Here is a 15,472-nt window from a genome sequence, read left to right on the forward strand (position 1 = left end):
TTATTCATATTTTTTCTGCTATTTTGCATGGCATGCCTGGTTTCTGGGCTGGGTGTAAAGGGTTACCGGCGAAAATGAAACGCAATGAGATCTTGAGCAATGCTTCTACTGCGGGACTTGATGACCGATTAGGAGTTTAGTGATTTGAACCGTCTTATTGTGTCCAAGAGATTACGAGAACATGAGTGGCCAGAAGGGATGTCACCCCTTGGGCTATATGGTAGTCGCCTTGTACGGATGGAAACACCATCCCGTTGAACAAACATAAAAGCCTTGAACGCATGTTCACTTTCCTTTCCTGATATATCAGTCCTGAGGCATGATGGGCAGCGCGAACATGTAGCCAGGGCAGGCTTGGTATCTTGAATCTAGATTAACTAGGAGCTACTGAATCCGACTTGATGGCAACCAAAGTAAATTAGAGCTGGTGAAAACAACCAAGGGGAAAAGAAGAGTTGTATTGCCAACGAACACAAACAAACACAAGTCATTCCTAATCTCACAAACGCAAAACCCATTTTCACCCCAAGTGACATTAAACTACGAATTCCAAGAGACAAGTCCAACCTCTCGCCCATCGCCATCAAGCTCGACGACCACAGGAAGATACTCATCATCATCGCTGTCTCCATCATCACCGGCCTCGAGACCAGGTCGCCTCTTCTGGTGCTGCTGCTGCTGCTGTTGTTGTTGTTGTTGTTGTTGTGACTGCATCGGGTCGCCATCATCATCCTCCGACCGTTCAACCCCCTGTGAAGGCGGTACGTAGTCGCTCCTGAGGTCCCAGCCGTACTTCCAAAACCAGGCCTCGAGGTCTGCAAAGGCGTGGCCGACGGCGGCCTGCGGCTGGGCGATGGCGTCGCCGAGGCCCAGCAGCGACTCGTTCAGTTTCCTCTTGTAGAGCACCAGGGCCTCGCGCAGCCGGCTCCTGTTGGTCTGCGGGAGGCTGTCCAGGATGCCGTGGGATGATTTATCGTCGTCGTCGTCGGCGGATGAGGATGAGGAGGTGATGACGTAGCGGTCGCTGTAGACGAGTTGCGCGTGCAGCGCCGTGGTCAGCGACCTTACGAGGGCCGGCCTGTCGATGACGAGGCGGTGCGCGCGCAGCAGCACGCGCAGGACAAAGTGCAGCCAGTAGTCGAGGCACGATGGGTTGCCGAGGTGGACGGCGGTGAGGAAGGCGAACTGCAGCTCGCCGACGACGTCGGGCTCGGATATGCCGTCCCTGCGGTCGACGACCGAAGTGATGAGTTCTGTCGTGTCGGGGTACGATGTGGCCTTGTCGGCCGCGGTGAGCCGGTGGTTCAGATCGAGCCCGGAATCGTCGCGAGGGAACAGGAACGTCAGCTCGCTGCCGACGACGGCCTTGAAGAGCTTGCTGGCCTGGGCAAAGTTGACCTCCCCCTTGATGGTGTCGGCCGTGTCGACCAGCCACTCGCGCGTGTCCGGCAGCGGGCAGCCCGTGACGCGCCGAAGCAGGTGCTCGGTGATGGAGGAGGTGAGATGGTGCCATATGGCGGCTTTCTCGATGCCCAGGTCCGGGTCCAAGTCAGACGTGCTCCTTGTGTGGTTGTTGGGCGGGAATGACGAAGCCGGACGACGAGTACCGTCTTGCCGAATGTTGTAAGGGAGCAGGCTCTGATAGAAACTTGCAATATTGTCCCTGTGGCTCCTGGCCTCGAACTGACTGGCCGGTTCGCCCAGTACCTCGTTATATCGATCCCACTGCTTGACCCTCACCATACCGGCACCCCCCTCCTTGGCCGTGACGAACCAGTAGCCACATCGCGACATCTGCTGCGGATCCGACACCCAGACCAGGTGTGCCCCAGGCGGGAGGCCGCGGAAGCCCAGCACGGGACGTGCAGTCTCGATGGTGAGCGCCGCCGTGTCGCAACCTATGGTGAAGGCCTTGGGCAGGTCGAGGATGAGGAACACGTCGCCCTCGCCGAGCAGGTCCTGAGACGATAGGGAGGGCATGTCATCCGTACTGCCCGGTTCGGTCGTCCCCTGCCCGAATCCGGGCTGTTGATGGATCTGTAAACTTCCATACGGATGGACTCCGGTGACGGGCACCGAGACATAGGATTGTGCAGCCGAAGCTGTCGAGTTGGATTTGGCCAGAGGCCTTTCAGCCTTGCTGGGCGCAGAGCTGTTTTCGGACATGTAATTTACGTGATCGTCTTGTTAGGAAAAAGCTTTGACGTTGCTTTCAAAGGGGAGCCAAAAGGAAAGGGAAAAAAGAAGAAAGAAAAAAAAAAAAAAGAAAAAAAAAAGCTTTCGGTGGATATGATGAGCAACAACCACCCCCCTTCTTCCTCCCTTCCACGCAAAGCTGTATTATACTCTTTATCGTTTCGCAGATACGAATGGGTAAAACAAAACAACTTTCAGCTCTTGAATGCTCCCTACGTCATTCCACAATTCATCCGGGGAGCCGATCAAACAAATCTGCTTGATTTTAATTTTAATTTTCAATTTTTTATTTTTGTTACCCAATCCAGTCCAGAGGACACTCGCTATTGGTATTACTTTGTTATCTTTCCTGTTAGCTTCAAGCAACCTTACAGGGTGAAAGGTGATGTGACATTGAGAGGACAACAGATCAAGATCGATGGATGAACTGGCTTGGCATGAAAAGAACCAGCGGGTCGCCTTTACCTGTCATGCATGGGCTTCTTGTTTCTCTTTGGGGGTGAGTTTTTGTTTTACGAATCAACCCCGCGATTGTGGCCCCGAGTGTATGATTCGCCTGTTTTTTTATATTTTATTTTTATTTTATTGATTTCATTGATCTAAAAAAAAAAAAAAATTTATCCGTTCGTTCGTTTTCTTTCCCTTGGTCGTAAAACAAAAGCTTCTAGAAGATAGTCGAAACTCTTGACATGCCTACGATCGGGTGCATATCTTGATCCGATCCTACTTAACTGTCAATCAACTGTCAGTCTATCAACCAACCGCATGGCATGAAGAAAAAGTATGCTTGTTAGTCAGTCAATTGATTGTTACCTAGGTAGGTAGGTAGGTAGGTAGGTATTTAAAAAGAAAGGATAACCATCCTGTATCAAAATCATATACATATTATGGCTAAACAATGAAAACAAACAACGCCAACCAACCCAAGGACTATAAATGACAATACTTGTACTAGAACATACAAAAATCTGTAATCTTCATCAAAAAAATAGACACTATTCTAGTCTGCGTCCATGCAACCGGATACATCCGCCGCTTCCACGTCCGATATCATGTAGTTACTTCGTATTAGTGTGTATTACCAAAACACATACAGGCCTTATACGAACTTGCTACATCCACACCCAGACCAGATATTTGTTTCTAACAAAAAACTGGAAACGAGACCGGTGAGGAATTCAAGTCCTCCCCCCCACCGCACCTCGTGGTAGTGGTGGTGGGGGTGGAAACCAAAACAAAAAGAAGCAGAGTAGCACTCGGGAAGAACAATTCTAGTCCACCCACGCCCGCCCTCCCCATGCCCGGCAAGCCGCATACCATCAGTGTGTGGTGACGCAGCCAAGACGAGGCGAGATCAATTGGGGCCCCTTTGACTTTGCCAGGATAAAAAAAAAAGGGGGGGTTGAAATAAAATACCGAGAGAGAGAGAGAGAAAAAAAAAACACCAACAACGGGTGACAGGGCGAACCAATGTCCTACGGTAATACTAAAACAGACTAAATGCAATATCCGCGCCTTCATCTTTCTCGTCACTAAAATCGGCTTGTTCTCAGACACCCCAAAATATATAGATAGATACAAGGCAACGGCGCTCTGTATGTGCTTGGACGACCCTGCATTTCCATCTCGTCTCACAACCCACAAAGACTTCCCTGGTTCCGGGTTCCCTTGCTTGTATATCGCTGGGTACCTTGTCAGTCCACTGCAGCCGTTCACACCGACGATGGGAAAATGCAGTGTTTCCTGGCCGTGCTCGCCATTCCCACTTCTGCAGCCCTGTTTTCCATCCGTCTGTCTATCATGCCATCTCCACGAATGTTATGTCGAGGAATCAAAGGAATCTGCAAGCAAAATAGCTCCCCTTCCAAACTTCGAATAATTTTTTATTCGCCCTTGTGCATGTACACCAACGCCGTGAGTAACTCAGAGGGTTACCCAGACCATGTAATGAATCCAAGCCCGTTTATTACTGTAATTGCTGCTAAAGCGCTTTCAGTGCACTTACTCCAACCACTTCCGTTCAGCTGGGCCTGGTTTGCTTCCTGCTTCAAAACCTTTATATCATCCATCCCATCAAACTCTACCCATCCCGACCGTTTCAATCCCCCATGCATCCTATAAACAGATGCTTTCTCCAGTGGAAAACAAGAAGAAAAAAATAATGGTTCCAAAGAAGCTGCCAGAAACAAACACCATAAGCGAAACGAAACAAAAACAAAAAGAGAAAACAAATAAGGCAGACAGAAAATAAAAAAAAAAGGAAGCAAACACCCCCCAAAGACATTAGGGACTAAAAAGTATCGCGCGTGCGAAACCTCTTATAAGATCGTATGCAATGATACAATAAACCCTCACAGCAGTGGCGCTCGGGTTAGTGGTTGAGACCAGCGAAATGCATGTTGCCGTGTACAAACGCCCTCCCCCCTTTGCTATGCAGAAAGAATGTTGATGATTGTTGAAAGTTTGACATTAAAACGATTGGGTAGCCTGGGTATTCGATGTGGTCTTCGATGTTGGCGTTCGTCTAATGAGGTTGTAATTATTTGTGGGAACCAGCTAAGATCCATTGTTGCGTCTTGTGTGATAGATGATGAGTTTGCGGCGCGTGTCGTTGTAAAATAGTCCGAGGCCATCAAGGCAGACTGGGTCAGACTCTAGGCAGAACTCTCCAGAACGGCCCAGAAGATGCTGCTTCTGTCATCGCCGTCGGTCGTCACTGTCCGTCCCACCCTCTTGCCATCATACCCAAAGCCACGACTTTCTTCACATTCTCAAGTGCTTGGAATCCATGCCGTCTTCTGCGCATCAGATCGAGCCACGGTTAGTGCAATCAGGTTCGAACTCTGGACAGATAGGCGATCGAACGAGGCCGCTTCTGCCCGGACCCATGCTGGCGGTCAAAACCACTAACGTTGATTATACATGGCCTGGTTGGACCCTCCATAGGGCGAGGCCGGCTGGTAGCTTTGCATATAGCTGGCGTTATAATCGGGGAGTGGCTGCTGCTGTACCGAAGTCGACGTCGCCGCTGGGTACTGGCCTGCTTGGTAGCCGATTGGGGGCAACTGTACGGCGCCACGGGCTCCCGCGTAGCCGTTGGATGATTGAGATACGTCGGAGCCGGTCTGGCCTTCGGTTGAACCCCCTTGGCTTTGGGCCGCTTGGCGCTGGCGTTCCTCGTCTGCCTTGCGCGCAGCCTCTTCCTCCTTTTTGCGGGCCTTCCACTCCTTACGAATTTCCTTGAACTCTGTAAAGATTAAACTTCGGGTTAGTATGCCTCGTCTCGCCATTAAAATGCGGCTGCGCATGTCTGGTAGGTGGGTGCTGCCATATTGCGACATCATGCAAAGGAAGATGTGTAGTGCATGTGGGGGGCCAGACGCATCCCGGCACAATGGTTCACCCTTGCGGCCGCTAGCCTGTGGAGGTAATGTGGACGACCATTTTGACCTGAAATCTTGGGTCTGATTTAAGGAACCAAATAGATGTCATGTATAACCTTCCTCGCCCTGTCGCAAAGCATACTTATCCGCCAGACTAGGCTTGCATGCTTTTCGCAAGGGCGCGAAAACCCATATGAACCATATTTCAAATGGGGGGTTGAACTTTGAATGGAAAATGGGAGTAACTTGCCTTCTGGAGTGCGCTTCTGGCCATGCGACTGCATCGTCACATGGGCGTTTAAATGGTTTAACGTGCCATAGGCTTTTTCACAACCTTGCCATCCACACTTGTACATGCGCTCAATTTCTTCATATCGTCGCCTGGGGCGTTTGTGTTGTTGCGCGCCGGGTATTGGCACGAAAGAGTAAACCTGCAGAGAGTTTGCGCCTCATGTCAGAACCATGGTTTCCTTGGTCCGCTTGCGCATAACCAAAAAAAACTAGTGCCAACTAAACAGAAACCCAGTAATCCCCTAGAATGATAATCGCTGGTGTTATGACGTCGATGGGGATATCGAAAACTAACCTGGTTAGGTCGCGCCTGAGGCGGTGCCGAGGTTGGCGTTTGTGGAAAGACGTGATGGCCGGGGGTCAGCGGAGCACCGTGCTGCTGCCCATACCCAGACCAATCTGGTCGCGGCTGGGCATACAGGTTGCTACCGGGATGCGCGTAACCGTGCGACATGTCTTGCGAAGGGGGCCCGTACGGCGAGTATTGGGCGGGAGCCCCGTACGTTGGGCTAGGAGCGGCGATGGATGGATCTATGGGTGCACCTCCCGAGTCAGACTTGATATCCCGTTGGTGGACAGCTGGGTAGCTGCGATGACGTGCATCCTGAGGCAGGGATGCGGACGGACTTGTTGGTGTTTGCGCCATACCTCCACTGCTGCCGCTATGATTGCTGGCCGGGTGGTATGATCTCTGTTGGAGGTGGTCCGGAAAGGAACTCGACCGCGCCGAAGCTGGGTAGACGCCGTACTCGGACGTGGGTGTCGCAGAGGCCGAGTAGTTGCCTGGGTTGTTCGAACGCACTTCTTGCTGCGCAGATGCGTTGTATTGCGCAGCAGACGAGGTGTCTACGGTCACAGATTGGGCCTCAGACTGGTTGTCGCCGCAGTTGCTAGGATAGGGCGAAGGCAAACCTGACTGCGAGTAATCCGACGCGCTGCGATCCATGGATGGACCTACAGACGTTGCAAGTGTCGGGGTGGTCGCGTCTTGGCGTAAAGTTCCCGTCTGTGGGGAGCTTGACCGGTGAAGGGTGGACGAGGAAAGCTGGTGGTGGTGCTCAACAAACGCGTGACGAGGCTGGCGTGACGAGGCCAACATACTATGTCGATACGACACGGGTTCCCGCGAACAAAAAAAAAAAGGAAGTATCAAAGGGCAAAGAAGCAAAAGAGTCAGAAGGAAAGAAAGAAAGAAAAAGGCCGGAGGGATTTTAGGTCTCGGCCAACACCTAGTCAGTCCAGGCTTGTCAGAGATGGTCTGCCCCTCGGCTTGATTCGATCTTGAGATCCGGCGTAAATGGGGGTCGTCAAGGTTGGAAGATAGAGGGGAGGGATATTCTTTGGTGGAATTGTCTTTCGCCTTGTGATCGTTCTGGTGTTGGATTGGAAGCCGGAGGAGAGGCCGGGCTGGTTTTCTTGTGCTAGAAGCGAGGAACGCGCTGCATAAAGACTGTTCGTCACGAAGCTTGGGTACGTACAACCCAGGTTGAAGACGGCGGAAGACGCCGGCTTATCAAGAATCGGTTCGACGGGCTCGCCGCTCTCGAGCTGGACCTGGCTGGCTGATCCGCGATCGACTAGGCCAGGAGAGACAGAGAGCAAGCGCCGCTACGCTACCCCCCTCAGGGTATCTCGACAGACAAGTCTCTCGAGGATGGAGATTGTCGTCGAGCTCGGACCTTTGACGCTCAGGAGACTGAGTGACTGAGTGACTGACTTCACACGACGTGTACCGTTCCGTTCCGTTGCGCAAAGTAGACAATGTTCACGGGTGGTGTGCGATGAAATTGGCGGTGGAGTTGAGGATGAACCAAAGTCTGGCACTAACGGGATAGCGCAAGGTCAATCTGCTGGACTGCCGCGACCCTGTTGGCTTGCGCTTGCGCTGTCTGATGGACTGATCCGGTTGCAGATAGTAGCGGCTTTTCCAGGGGTGGTGCTAACGACAAACTTAAAAAAGGTTCCGTTCAGATTTTCAAGTAGTGCGTGCCAGGTGAGCTAGCCGTGCTACCGGTTGGATCTTTTCTTTATTCTTTTTTTTTATGAGAAAAAAAAAGTTGATGAGGAAGCTAAAAAGCGGGGATGAAATAGTTCCAAAAGCCGGCCTCTTTTTTTTTTTTTCTGTGTTAATTGTTCTTTGTTATTTTCTTGTTTTGTTTTATTTTTCCCCCCTAACAGAGATGATGACACCAAGTTAAAAGACTTGGTAAGGGTGTGTGCGAAAAAAGAGGTCTTTATACGGGCTGGCTGGTTGGTATCGGCGCGGAAGGCCGGGTGTGAGAAAAAAAGAGAAAGAAGCGGCAGAAGTGACCGAATAACAAGCAGGTGGCACTGTAGGCAAGTAATACTAATTCTAAGGTAGTTGTGGTGTACGGGCACGGCCTTGGGCTGGGTTGGTTGAGGAAAGCAAAGGCAGGTACCACTCTCTCCCAAGGATGTCCAGGGAATGTAAAGGTAAGGTAAGGTAGGGATGGTAGGCAGGTACAAAAAGGTAAGGTAAGGTTGGCAGCCCGAGGAGCTGGTCTCGTCTGGTCTAGGTATCGCGGCCGTTTCCCTGATCAGTTGTGAGTGCAGGCCAGCCCCAGGGAAAAGAGCAAATCAAAGGAAGAAGGAAATTGTGGACTAAGATTGGTCCAGGGATTCTCGGAAGCTATGGGCGGGGCTGATTAGTCTGAAAGGCTGAGAAATCCTGGTAGGTCAGAGTTGAGTCGCAGGCGCTGAAGGGCGATCAGCGGAGGCGTTCTGGGACCAGGGCTTCCCACTAAAAGTCGCTGTCTGGTCGTGCGTGATTGTATGATGTTTGGCACGGCGTGGTCCTTGGTTATGGGTTCTTTTTTTTTTTCTGCTCCTCCTCCGTCGCTCTTCCGGGCCCAGTTTTTTTTGTCCTTGCTCCCCAGTGGCGTTTTTTTTTTTTTTGGGGGGTTTTTTTTTTCTTTCTAATACATGCGCGCCCTAACCTCCCTCCACTGGGTATACACTGTCTTTTTTTTATGTCGCGTCGTATGCGTGTATATGCGGTGTAGGTTGGTTCACGTAGACGGAAATGTACGTAAGGTGAGGAAGATAGCTGGTTGCTGCCGAGACCGACCTGTATGACTGCACCGCCTATTCCGGCCTTCGCTGTTTGTTTACCCGAATCTGACTTGGTCATTTTTTATTCGATTTTAGTTTTTTGAGTTCCCCAAATACTATCTCCCCTCCCATCAAACTATATGGTGTTTGGTCTAATTCTGAAAGACCTCGATCTCGACCTCAAATGACTCTTGTCTAATATTTTCTTTTTTGGTTGTTTACGCAGAATAATGTCTTCTTTCCCGCTCAAGATCAAGATCACAATCAACATCAAAGTCAAAATACTCCTACTTTGTGGGCTGTGATCAAGTCTCGATAAAGTCGAGAGGGGCAAGTGAATGCCCGATTTAGTGGACTAGGCGTGGGAAAGAATGGAAAGGGCGTACATACAGCAACATAGGACACACCTACCTCGTGGAGAGGAAGAAAAAATTCACAAAAAGAGTACTATGGAGTAAGAAGTTACCTGCCCAATGCCAAGGGGGAAATTGCTTGCCGCAGCCCCACACTGACTTCACCACGACAACACGAGTCGTGCTGCCATAGATGGGCAACTGAATGACCGCGTCACCACCCAATTTGGATGCCTACTCGCGGGTTTGCGGGTTATGTCAGCGCGATCCTTGGGTGTTTGGATATACCATGTACAGAATGGTAGGCCCCATGACATTGACGAGTTGAAAGGTGCGAACAAAAAAGGAGAAACAAAGCTCCAGACTTGGCTGGCTGCGTTTGACAAGTTTGGGGCTGCTTGGGCTTGCCCTCCTAATTGGGTTGGGGAGGTGACGTGCATAGGGTCAGCCACGGAAGTGGGATCTTCGAAGGCCACAGCTCAGGCGCTGGGCCACTCGAAACAAAGCAAGACGCCTCCAAAAGGAGTAAATCCGCATGATGTGACGAGGCAACGCAGCAGGTAAAGTGAGAGAAACTGAGAGAGTCTAGGCACGCGAACCCGGAAGAGGAGTAAGAGAGAGAAAAAATAATAAGAATAATAGTAATAATAGTAATAATAACAGCATTAATAGAATAAAACAGAATAAAAAACAGATAAAATAAAACAGAAAAAAAAAGAGATACCCTCAAGTTCAGGAGGGGCGAAATGAGAGAAGCTAGTAGGCTGTTTGTCGGCGGCGATGCCTTCAAAACCTGGTCCTTGAAGGTATGGGCCGCGTCGACGACGAGGGAAAATGCTCCCCCTTGTCGCGCGAGACACGAGTATGGGTAAGGAATATCCTTGCTATACGCCCCGCCAGGCTGCGGTGACGGTACCGGTGGCTTAGCGTACTGTGTGTCTGTGTGTCTACATGAGGTGCGCAGCAATAGGGTACTCAACACGTAGCTAGGCCGTACTAGACAAGCAGTAGTAGGTTGACGACACGGAGATGTTGGCACGGGCAATTTGCGTCACGATTGGCACGATTGGAATGAGGAAGGAGGAAGGAATCTTTTTTTTTCCTTGATTGCATGTAAGACAAATTCAATAGCAGCAAAAAAACGACGGACTTGCTGCACCATAAAGGACCGAATTCTGGCGAGACGCGATCTTCCTTGACCGCTGGCAGGAAACACATCTGGAAACAGTCCTCAGTACCGATTTTGGCGATCTGCTAACCTCAAGAGGGACGAAGGTGCCTAATCTGAAAAAGGCGATTTTATCTTGACAAACGAAAAGAGATAGATCATCATACTGTATCATCTTTTTTTATCCTTCGAATTGACAGTAATGTCGCAATAGCAATGGCGGCGGCTCTGCTTTGATCGAGATACAGGAGGTAAATGTAACGCAGTAAAACATGGATTATAGTATAGCTATTTTGACCACCCTGACAATGTGGCTTCTTTCGACACAATGGGGCCTAGGAGCGGGAAAACGTGTGAACTACCCATGGTAGTAGCAAGTACCACGTACCTGACGTGGTAGCTAGCTTGGCTTACCCACTTCGTGGGTAATATCGTGGCCACCGACTGCTTGGACCGCTACTGTCTGCGGGGCTTCCAGGCATTACTATGGGAATCTGAGAGCGGATACTTGCAACAGAGAATCGGGGGACAGGGATGGCGTGTGAACTAAGCTGTCAACAAGCACGTCGATGATCTGTGGTGATTTGGCAAGAGCGAGCGATCAAGTCGAATCAAATCAAATTCAAATCAGGTTTAGCGCAAGTCGTACAAAAGCAGGATGGATCCGAGTTAGTATTAGTTGGGTGGCTGGGGTCTACTCGATCCTTGGAGCTGGGAAGCATTTCCGACCGAATTGTTACCGGTACTCGATATGTCACATACTGTATTGAGGATGGGCAAAAGAAAATCCTGTCAGGTCTGAGCATGGGTATGTCAATTTTCTTGTCTGTGGGAAGATCTGGTTTGTGGTTCCATCCAGTGTCTGCGCGCACATGCGTGTCTGTCTAGGTACCTAGGTTTTTTTTTTTTTTTGGTGTGCTTGTTTGTATGTGCATCGGGTATTCTCCCATTCCCCGATTTCCATCTTGAGTACCCACACCATCCAAATTTCCAATGGGGACCCTGTCCTAGCGAATGAGCGAGCCAGTCTGAGAGGGTTACAAGGGTTTACCTTCTTTTTTTTCGAGAGAGAGAGAGAAAGGGACGGGACTCCGGGGGTTTGGAAATGCTCACGGCTGTAATTCCGCTCACTACTCTGCTTTACCCACAGCTGGCACCCGCCAAGATGTCCAACTCATCTCAATGTTTTGCAGGGTGGCGGAGGGACGAAACGCACGAGCAACGTTCAGCTGAATCCAATTCAGGTCTCGCATCGGGGGCTGCAGACCCGTTTCCCAAGAGCTGGGCAGAGGAAGGGTAATAGGGTGCAGTAGGGCAGATAGAGTGGTACGGTAATGTCACTAACAAATTCCCGCCGTATGCCGTGAATGTTGCGAGGATGGCATGACCTTGCGGCTGCAGCGAGCCCAGTCAGCAGAGCCCACTTTATGCCGAAGTGGGTGTGGTGGTGTGCATGGCCAGAACCGGATGGACTCGGTAAAAGCTTTCAGTTCGGTTGGGGATGCCAGCTTTCGATGGGTTCGTTGTGTGCTTGAGAGGAAATGTTTTGTGCGCAATGTGGACCAAGTGTAAGCAAGGTGAGCTATTCTGAACAAAAAAAAAAAAAGTCGCGCGATGAAGCAGTAAAACCAGGGACCAAAAGTGAGAAAAGAAACAACGCGTCAGCAGTCAGGCCCAATAATTGACAGCGCGTCATTCGTCGTGCAGCCATCAATCTCTCTCCCGCAGTGCGACGGCGTGGTGCTGTGCAACAAGGACATTGACCTGGGGGTGTGGTCGCGTCGGTCTCAACATTGACAAGGCTTGCGCAAACCAAAACTCAGCCAAGGCATGGATTGATGGGCCATGGTATCGCATTTGATGATGGTACGATATTAAGCGCAGCGATCTGGACTGCCAGGCAGACTGGACCGATCGGTTGACTGGCAGTACCCTTCCCGTCACTTGGGCTTACTTTTGCCTGCTGTCTGGTTATTCTCGTACCCTACCTACCTACCTTAGTCGCAATACATACTTTTACTCTACGCGGGTATCGTGGGGGTGGAGGTGGAGGTTAGCTTCGACGGTGCCGTAAAAAAACAAAAAGGTTTCTGAACGCCTCGTGGATAATGTCCTCTGATCTTCCTTCTACCAGAGATGCCTTGACAAAGGATGGGGAGTTAACTTGATGGGGGCCGCGGGCTAGCCCAAACGGTTTAGATGAGTTACCGACTAATCAATTAGGGCGAAGATCTCGCGAGCTTGTTTTTTGCGCCAAGCCTGCCGAAGACATAAAATAAAAACAAATCGTTGGTTCGAGTCAAGAACCTCGTCGGCTATGTCAGACTGAGCACAATGATCTACCCATTAGAACTTAATCATTGGATTAATTACCTTCCTGGTCTAGTCGAGGCACATCACCCAACCATATGGGTAACCTAGTCTAGTTGTAGATCAATACGGAGTAAAAAAGACTGCAGACGATCTACTAGTTCTATCCAATACGTACTTCCGGAGGATTTTTGTGTCATCCATACTAACTAACCCTTAACATGCCCTAGGAGGTTTGCGCAATGCACGCGACTAGACTAGTCAAAATTGACACATTGAGGGGGACCCGACAAACCCCCCCTTTTTTTCTTTCTTATTTGCTTACTTATAGTTTTAGTCTCAGGGGACCTTTTCTGCAAATCACCCAAGGCTGGTTTTGGTTTAATCATGGTAGCAGGCATCCGAATTACGGTGACTTCCTGAAGGACCCGAAATGCAACGCACAGGCAGCCAGCACATGACAGCAAACAACCCCGTTCGGACGGTTCAAGTTTTGCCGGCAACACACGTTTGCGACGCACGCCGCTTGGCACCCAATGCATATAGCCAGACCGCCAGATACGAAAAAAAAAAAAAAAAAATGCATTATTAAGCTGCAGCCAATAGGGTAAACAGTTCTCGCCCTGGCAAAGGATGAACGAATGTCGGGGTTTTATTTTATTTTATTTTTTTAGAAAAAAAATTATTATTATTTTTTGTGGATGCTTATCATGGATGCTCATGGCCAAGTTCAGCTGAGACGCGATTTTGTGCCGAGCCGTATCCTGAGCCAGTTGCGCTCGGTCTCGCGTAAATTTGAATGCCCAGATTCTTTGGGTGCGAGACACACAAGACATAATAAGAACACAAATGTGGCAATTGAGTAATGAGTGTTGAGTAGGGGAGTGGGGAGACACAGGGCGGGAAAAAAAGAAGTGGCTATTATTGTCTTTCAGCAAACAAAAAAAAAAAAAAAAAAAAAAAAAATCCTCCCAAAAGTGTGAGAAGACGCAAAACCCAAAAAAAGGTATTCGACATTGCATGTGTGTGTTCCAAAAAGTGAGACACCTATATTCCTAAACCCCAATTCTTAACACCTGATTGATCGCATTCGATAGCTTTAGGACCCCCCAAGACCTGGGCTGCGGCCCCCAAGGTAACTTTTACTATACTCTTTCTGGGATGGCAGAACCCCAGTGGCGGTTCCTCCAGGCTAAAAAGCCTATCCGTCAATCTTAGTGCCAACGAGATCGTGGCGAACCAAACTGTCGGGAACGCTAAGTCGACACTAGATCAGCAGCGTTCCATGCCCGAAAGGGGCACGGGCGGGTAGGTTCAAGGAGGCAGTCAAGTGAATGAATCGCAAGCAAACACAAGCAGACAAGGCGGGCAGCACAACTTTGCTGGTTTGGGAGGGATAAGAAATAGAAAGTCGCAACTAAATCACAGTGACAAGTGTGTCAGCGTGGTAAGCTAGGTAGGTTCGCTAGCTAGCCCCAGCTAAGGCAGCTTATGGTAGAGCTCTATGCGAAGTAGACGACAGACTTGACAGACAAGCTGGATGTGTGAAATTAATCAATAAAGAAGTGAGCAGGGTCTGGTAGGGTAACAACTTGCCTTGGCTATCTGTACTTGCATGGAAGGGTAGGTGTTCATCCGTACAGTGTGTATTTCCGCACACGTACCAAAATAACCAAAAGAGTACTTTTGAGACCGGCTTTTGTATCTGTAGGTTGTAATCACTGCGACGTGGACGGGAGCATTTTTCTCCCACGAGGACAAGAGATTTCTCCTTCTCCAATTAAATCTGTCGTCATTGGGCGACGACTGTCACCTTGGAAATGGGGGGAGGGGCCCGGCGACGGGGATTAACAACTTTGGAAATCTCGCAGTCGTGGTATTAAAAGGGAAGCCAAGACTTACCGTTGTGTCGGCATCATTTTATTCTACAAGGGTTGGCTGACATGCTATTATAGCTGCCAAATCTTAGCCGCTGACCGTATTTTCGTCTCTAAGGGTAGGTAGGTAGGTACTCTTGGTAGGCAAACTAGGGCATGTATTGACGATATAACCATGGTCTCGTTTGATATTGAAACATACAAGCCATGATGTATAATAGTACTGTAATGGAAATACCCAATCTTAGCCTTGTGATGATTTTCGTGACCCAATGAAAAAGGGATCATCAACATTGGTGCACATACCACCTTTCTTGCTTACGAAGTAGGTATGTAGCTCGTGTATCCGTACTACGGTACTTTACGGTGATGCAACGAATGCCATTCTGACCTGTGGGTTAACAAACCTGGCCCTCGCTTGTCTTGTGCATATGGCATAGAGGATGGAATTGGATGGCAACACGCAGGCAAGGGTGGCTAGAATCTTGGGCGTGGCCAATCTCCCTGATGGAGCGAGATGCGTCGCCCGGCACACCCACTCTCACCGCCGCCCTTTTTTTTCGGCCACGCGGCCAAGTCTCGCAGTTGATTCTGGGTACTTTTGGGGTTTTGGATAATTCTTGCAAGGGAAGGGGGGGAAAGAAGAAAAAAGAAACAATGCATAATTGCAACCAACCCACGGGGCGGACCAAGGTCAGCAGACACACTGATTCTTTCACATGTCCCATTGTTCCATCGGCACAGACTTGAAAAAAAGGGACCCCCCAATTAACGGGTCCCGATTTGTCGACGCGAGATTCCCATCACATAGATTGGAGGTGC

At 49.8% G+C, this 15,472-nt stretch overlaps 3 protein-coding genes across 3 annotated transcripts; 1 reads left to right on the plus strand and 2 right to left on the minus strand.

Moving 5' to 3' along the window:
* Window positions 1–540: 540 nt before the first annotated feature.
* Window positions 541–2,166, minus strand: PgNI_09428 (uncharacterized protein; the record flags this gene model as incomplete). The annotated part of the gene is made up of 1 exon (XM_031129412.1): window positions 541–2,166. The coding sequence occupies one exon, from the start codon at window positions 2,164–2,166 to the stop codon at window positions 541–543; it is 1,626 nt and encodes a 541-aa protein (XP_030978336.1).
* Window positions 2,167–3,878: 1,712 nt separating this feature from the next.
* On the minus strand, window positions 3,879–6,969 carry PgNI_09429 (uncharacterized protein; the record flags this gene model as incomplete). The annotated part of the gene is made up of 4 exons (XM_031129413.1): window positions 3,879–4,994; window positions 5,108–5,443; window positions 5,722–6,010; window positions 6,166–6,969. 4 exons carry the CDS (start codon window positions 6,967–6,969, stop codon window positions 4,960–4,962), a joined length of 1,464 nt encoding a protein of 487 aa, XP_030978251.1. The 3' UTR covers window positions 3,879–4,959.
* Window positions 6,970–11,628: 4,659 nt separating this feature from the next.
* On the plus strand, window positions 11,629–14,085 carry PgNI_09430 (uncharacterized protein; the record flags this gene model as incomplete). Its single annotated transcript, XM_031129414.1, has 2 exons — window positions 11,629–11,759; window positions 13,992–14,085. The coding sequence occupies 2 exons, from the start codon at window positions 11,629–11,631 to the stop codon at window positions 14,083–14,085; spliced, it is 225 nt and encodes a 74-aa protein (XP_030978237.1).
* Between the last annotated feature and the right edge of the window lie 1,387 nt (window positions 14,086–15,472).

The sequence above is a fragment of the Pyricularia grisea genome (genome assembly GCF_004355905.1).
Source record: "Pyricularia grisea strain NI907 chromosome Unknown Pyricularia_grisea_NI907_Scaffold_7, whole genome shotgun sequence".
NCBI classification, from domain to species: Eukaryota; Fungi; Ascomycota; class Sordariomycetes; order Magnaporthales; family Pyriculariaceae; genus Pyricularia; species Pyricularia grisea.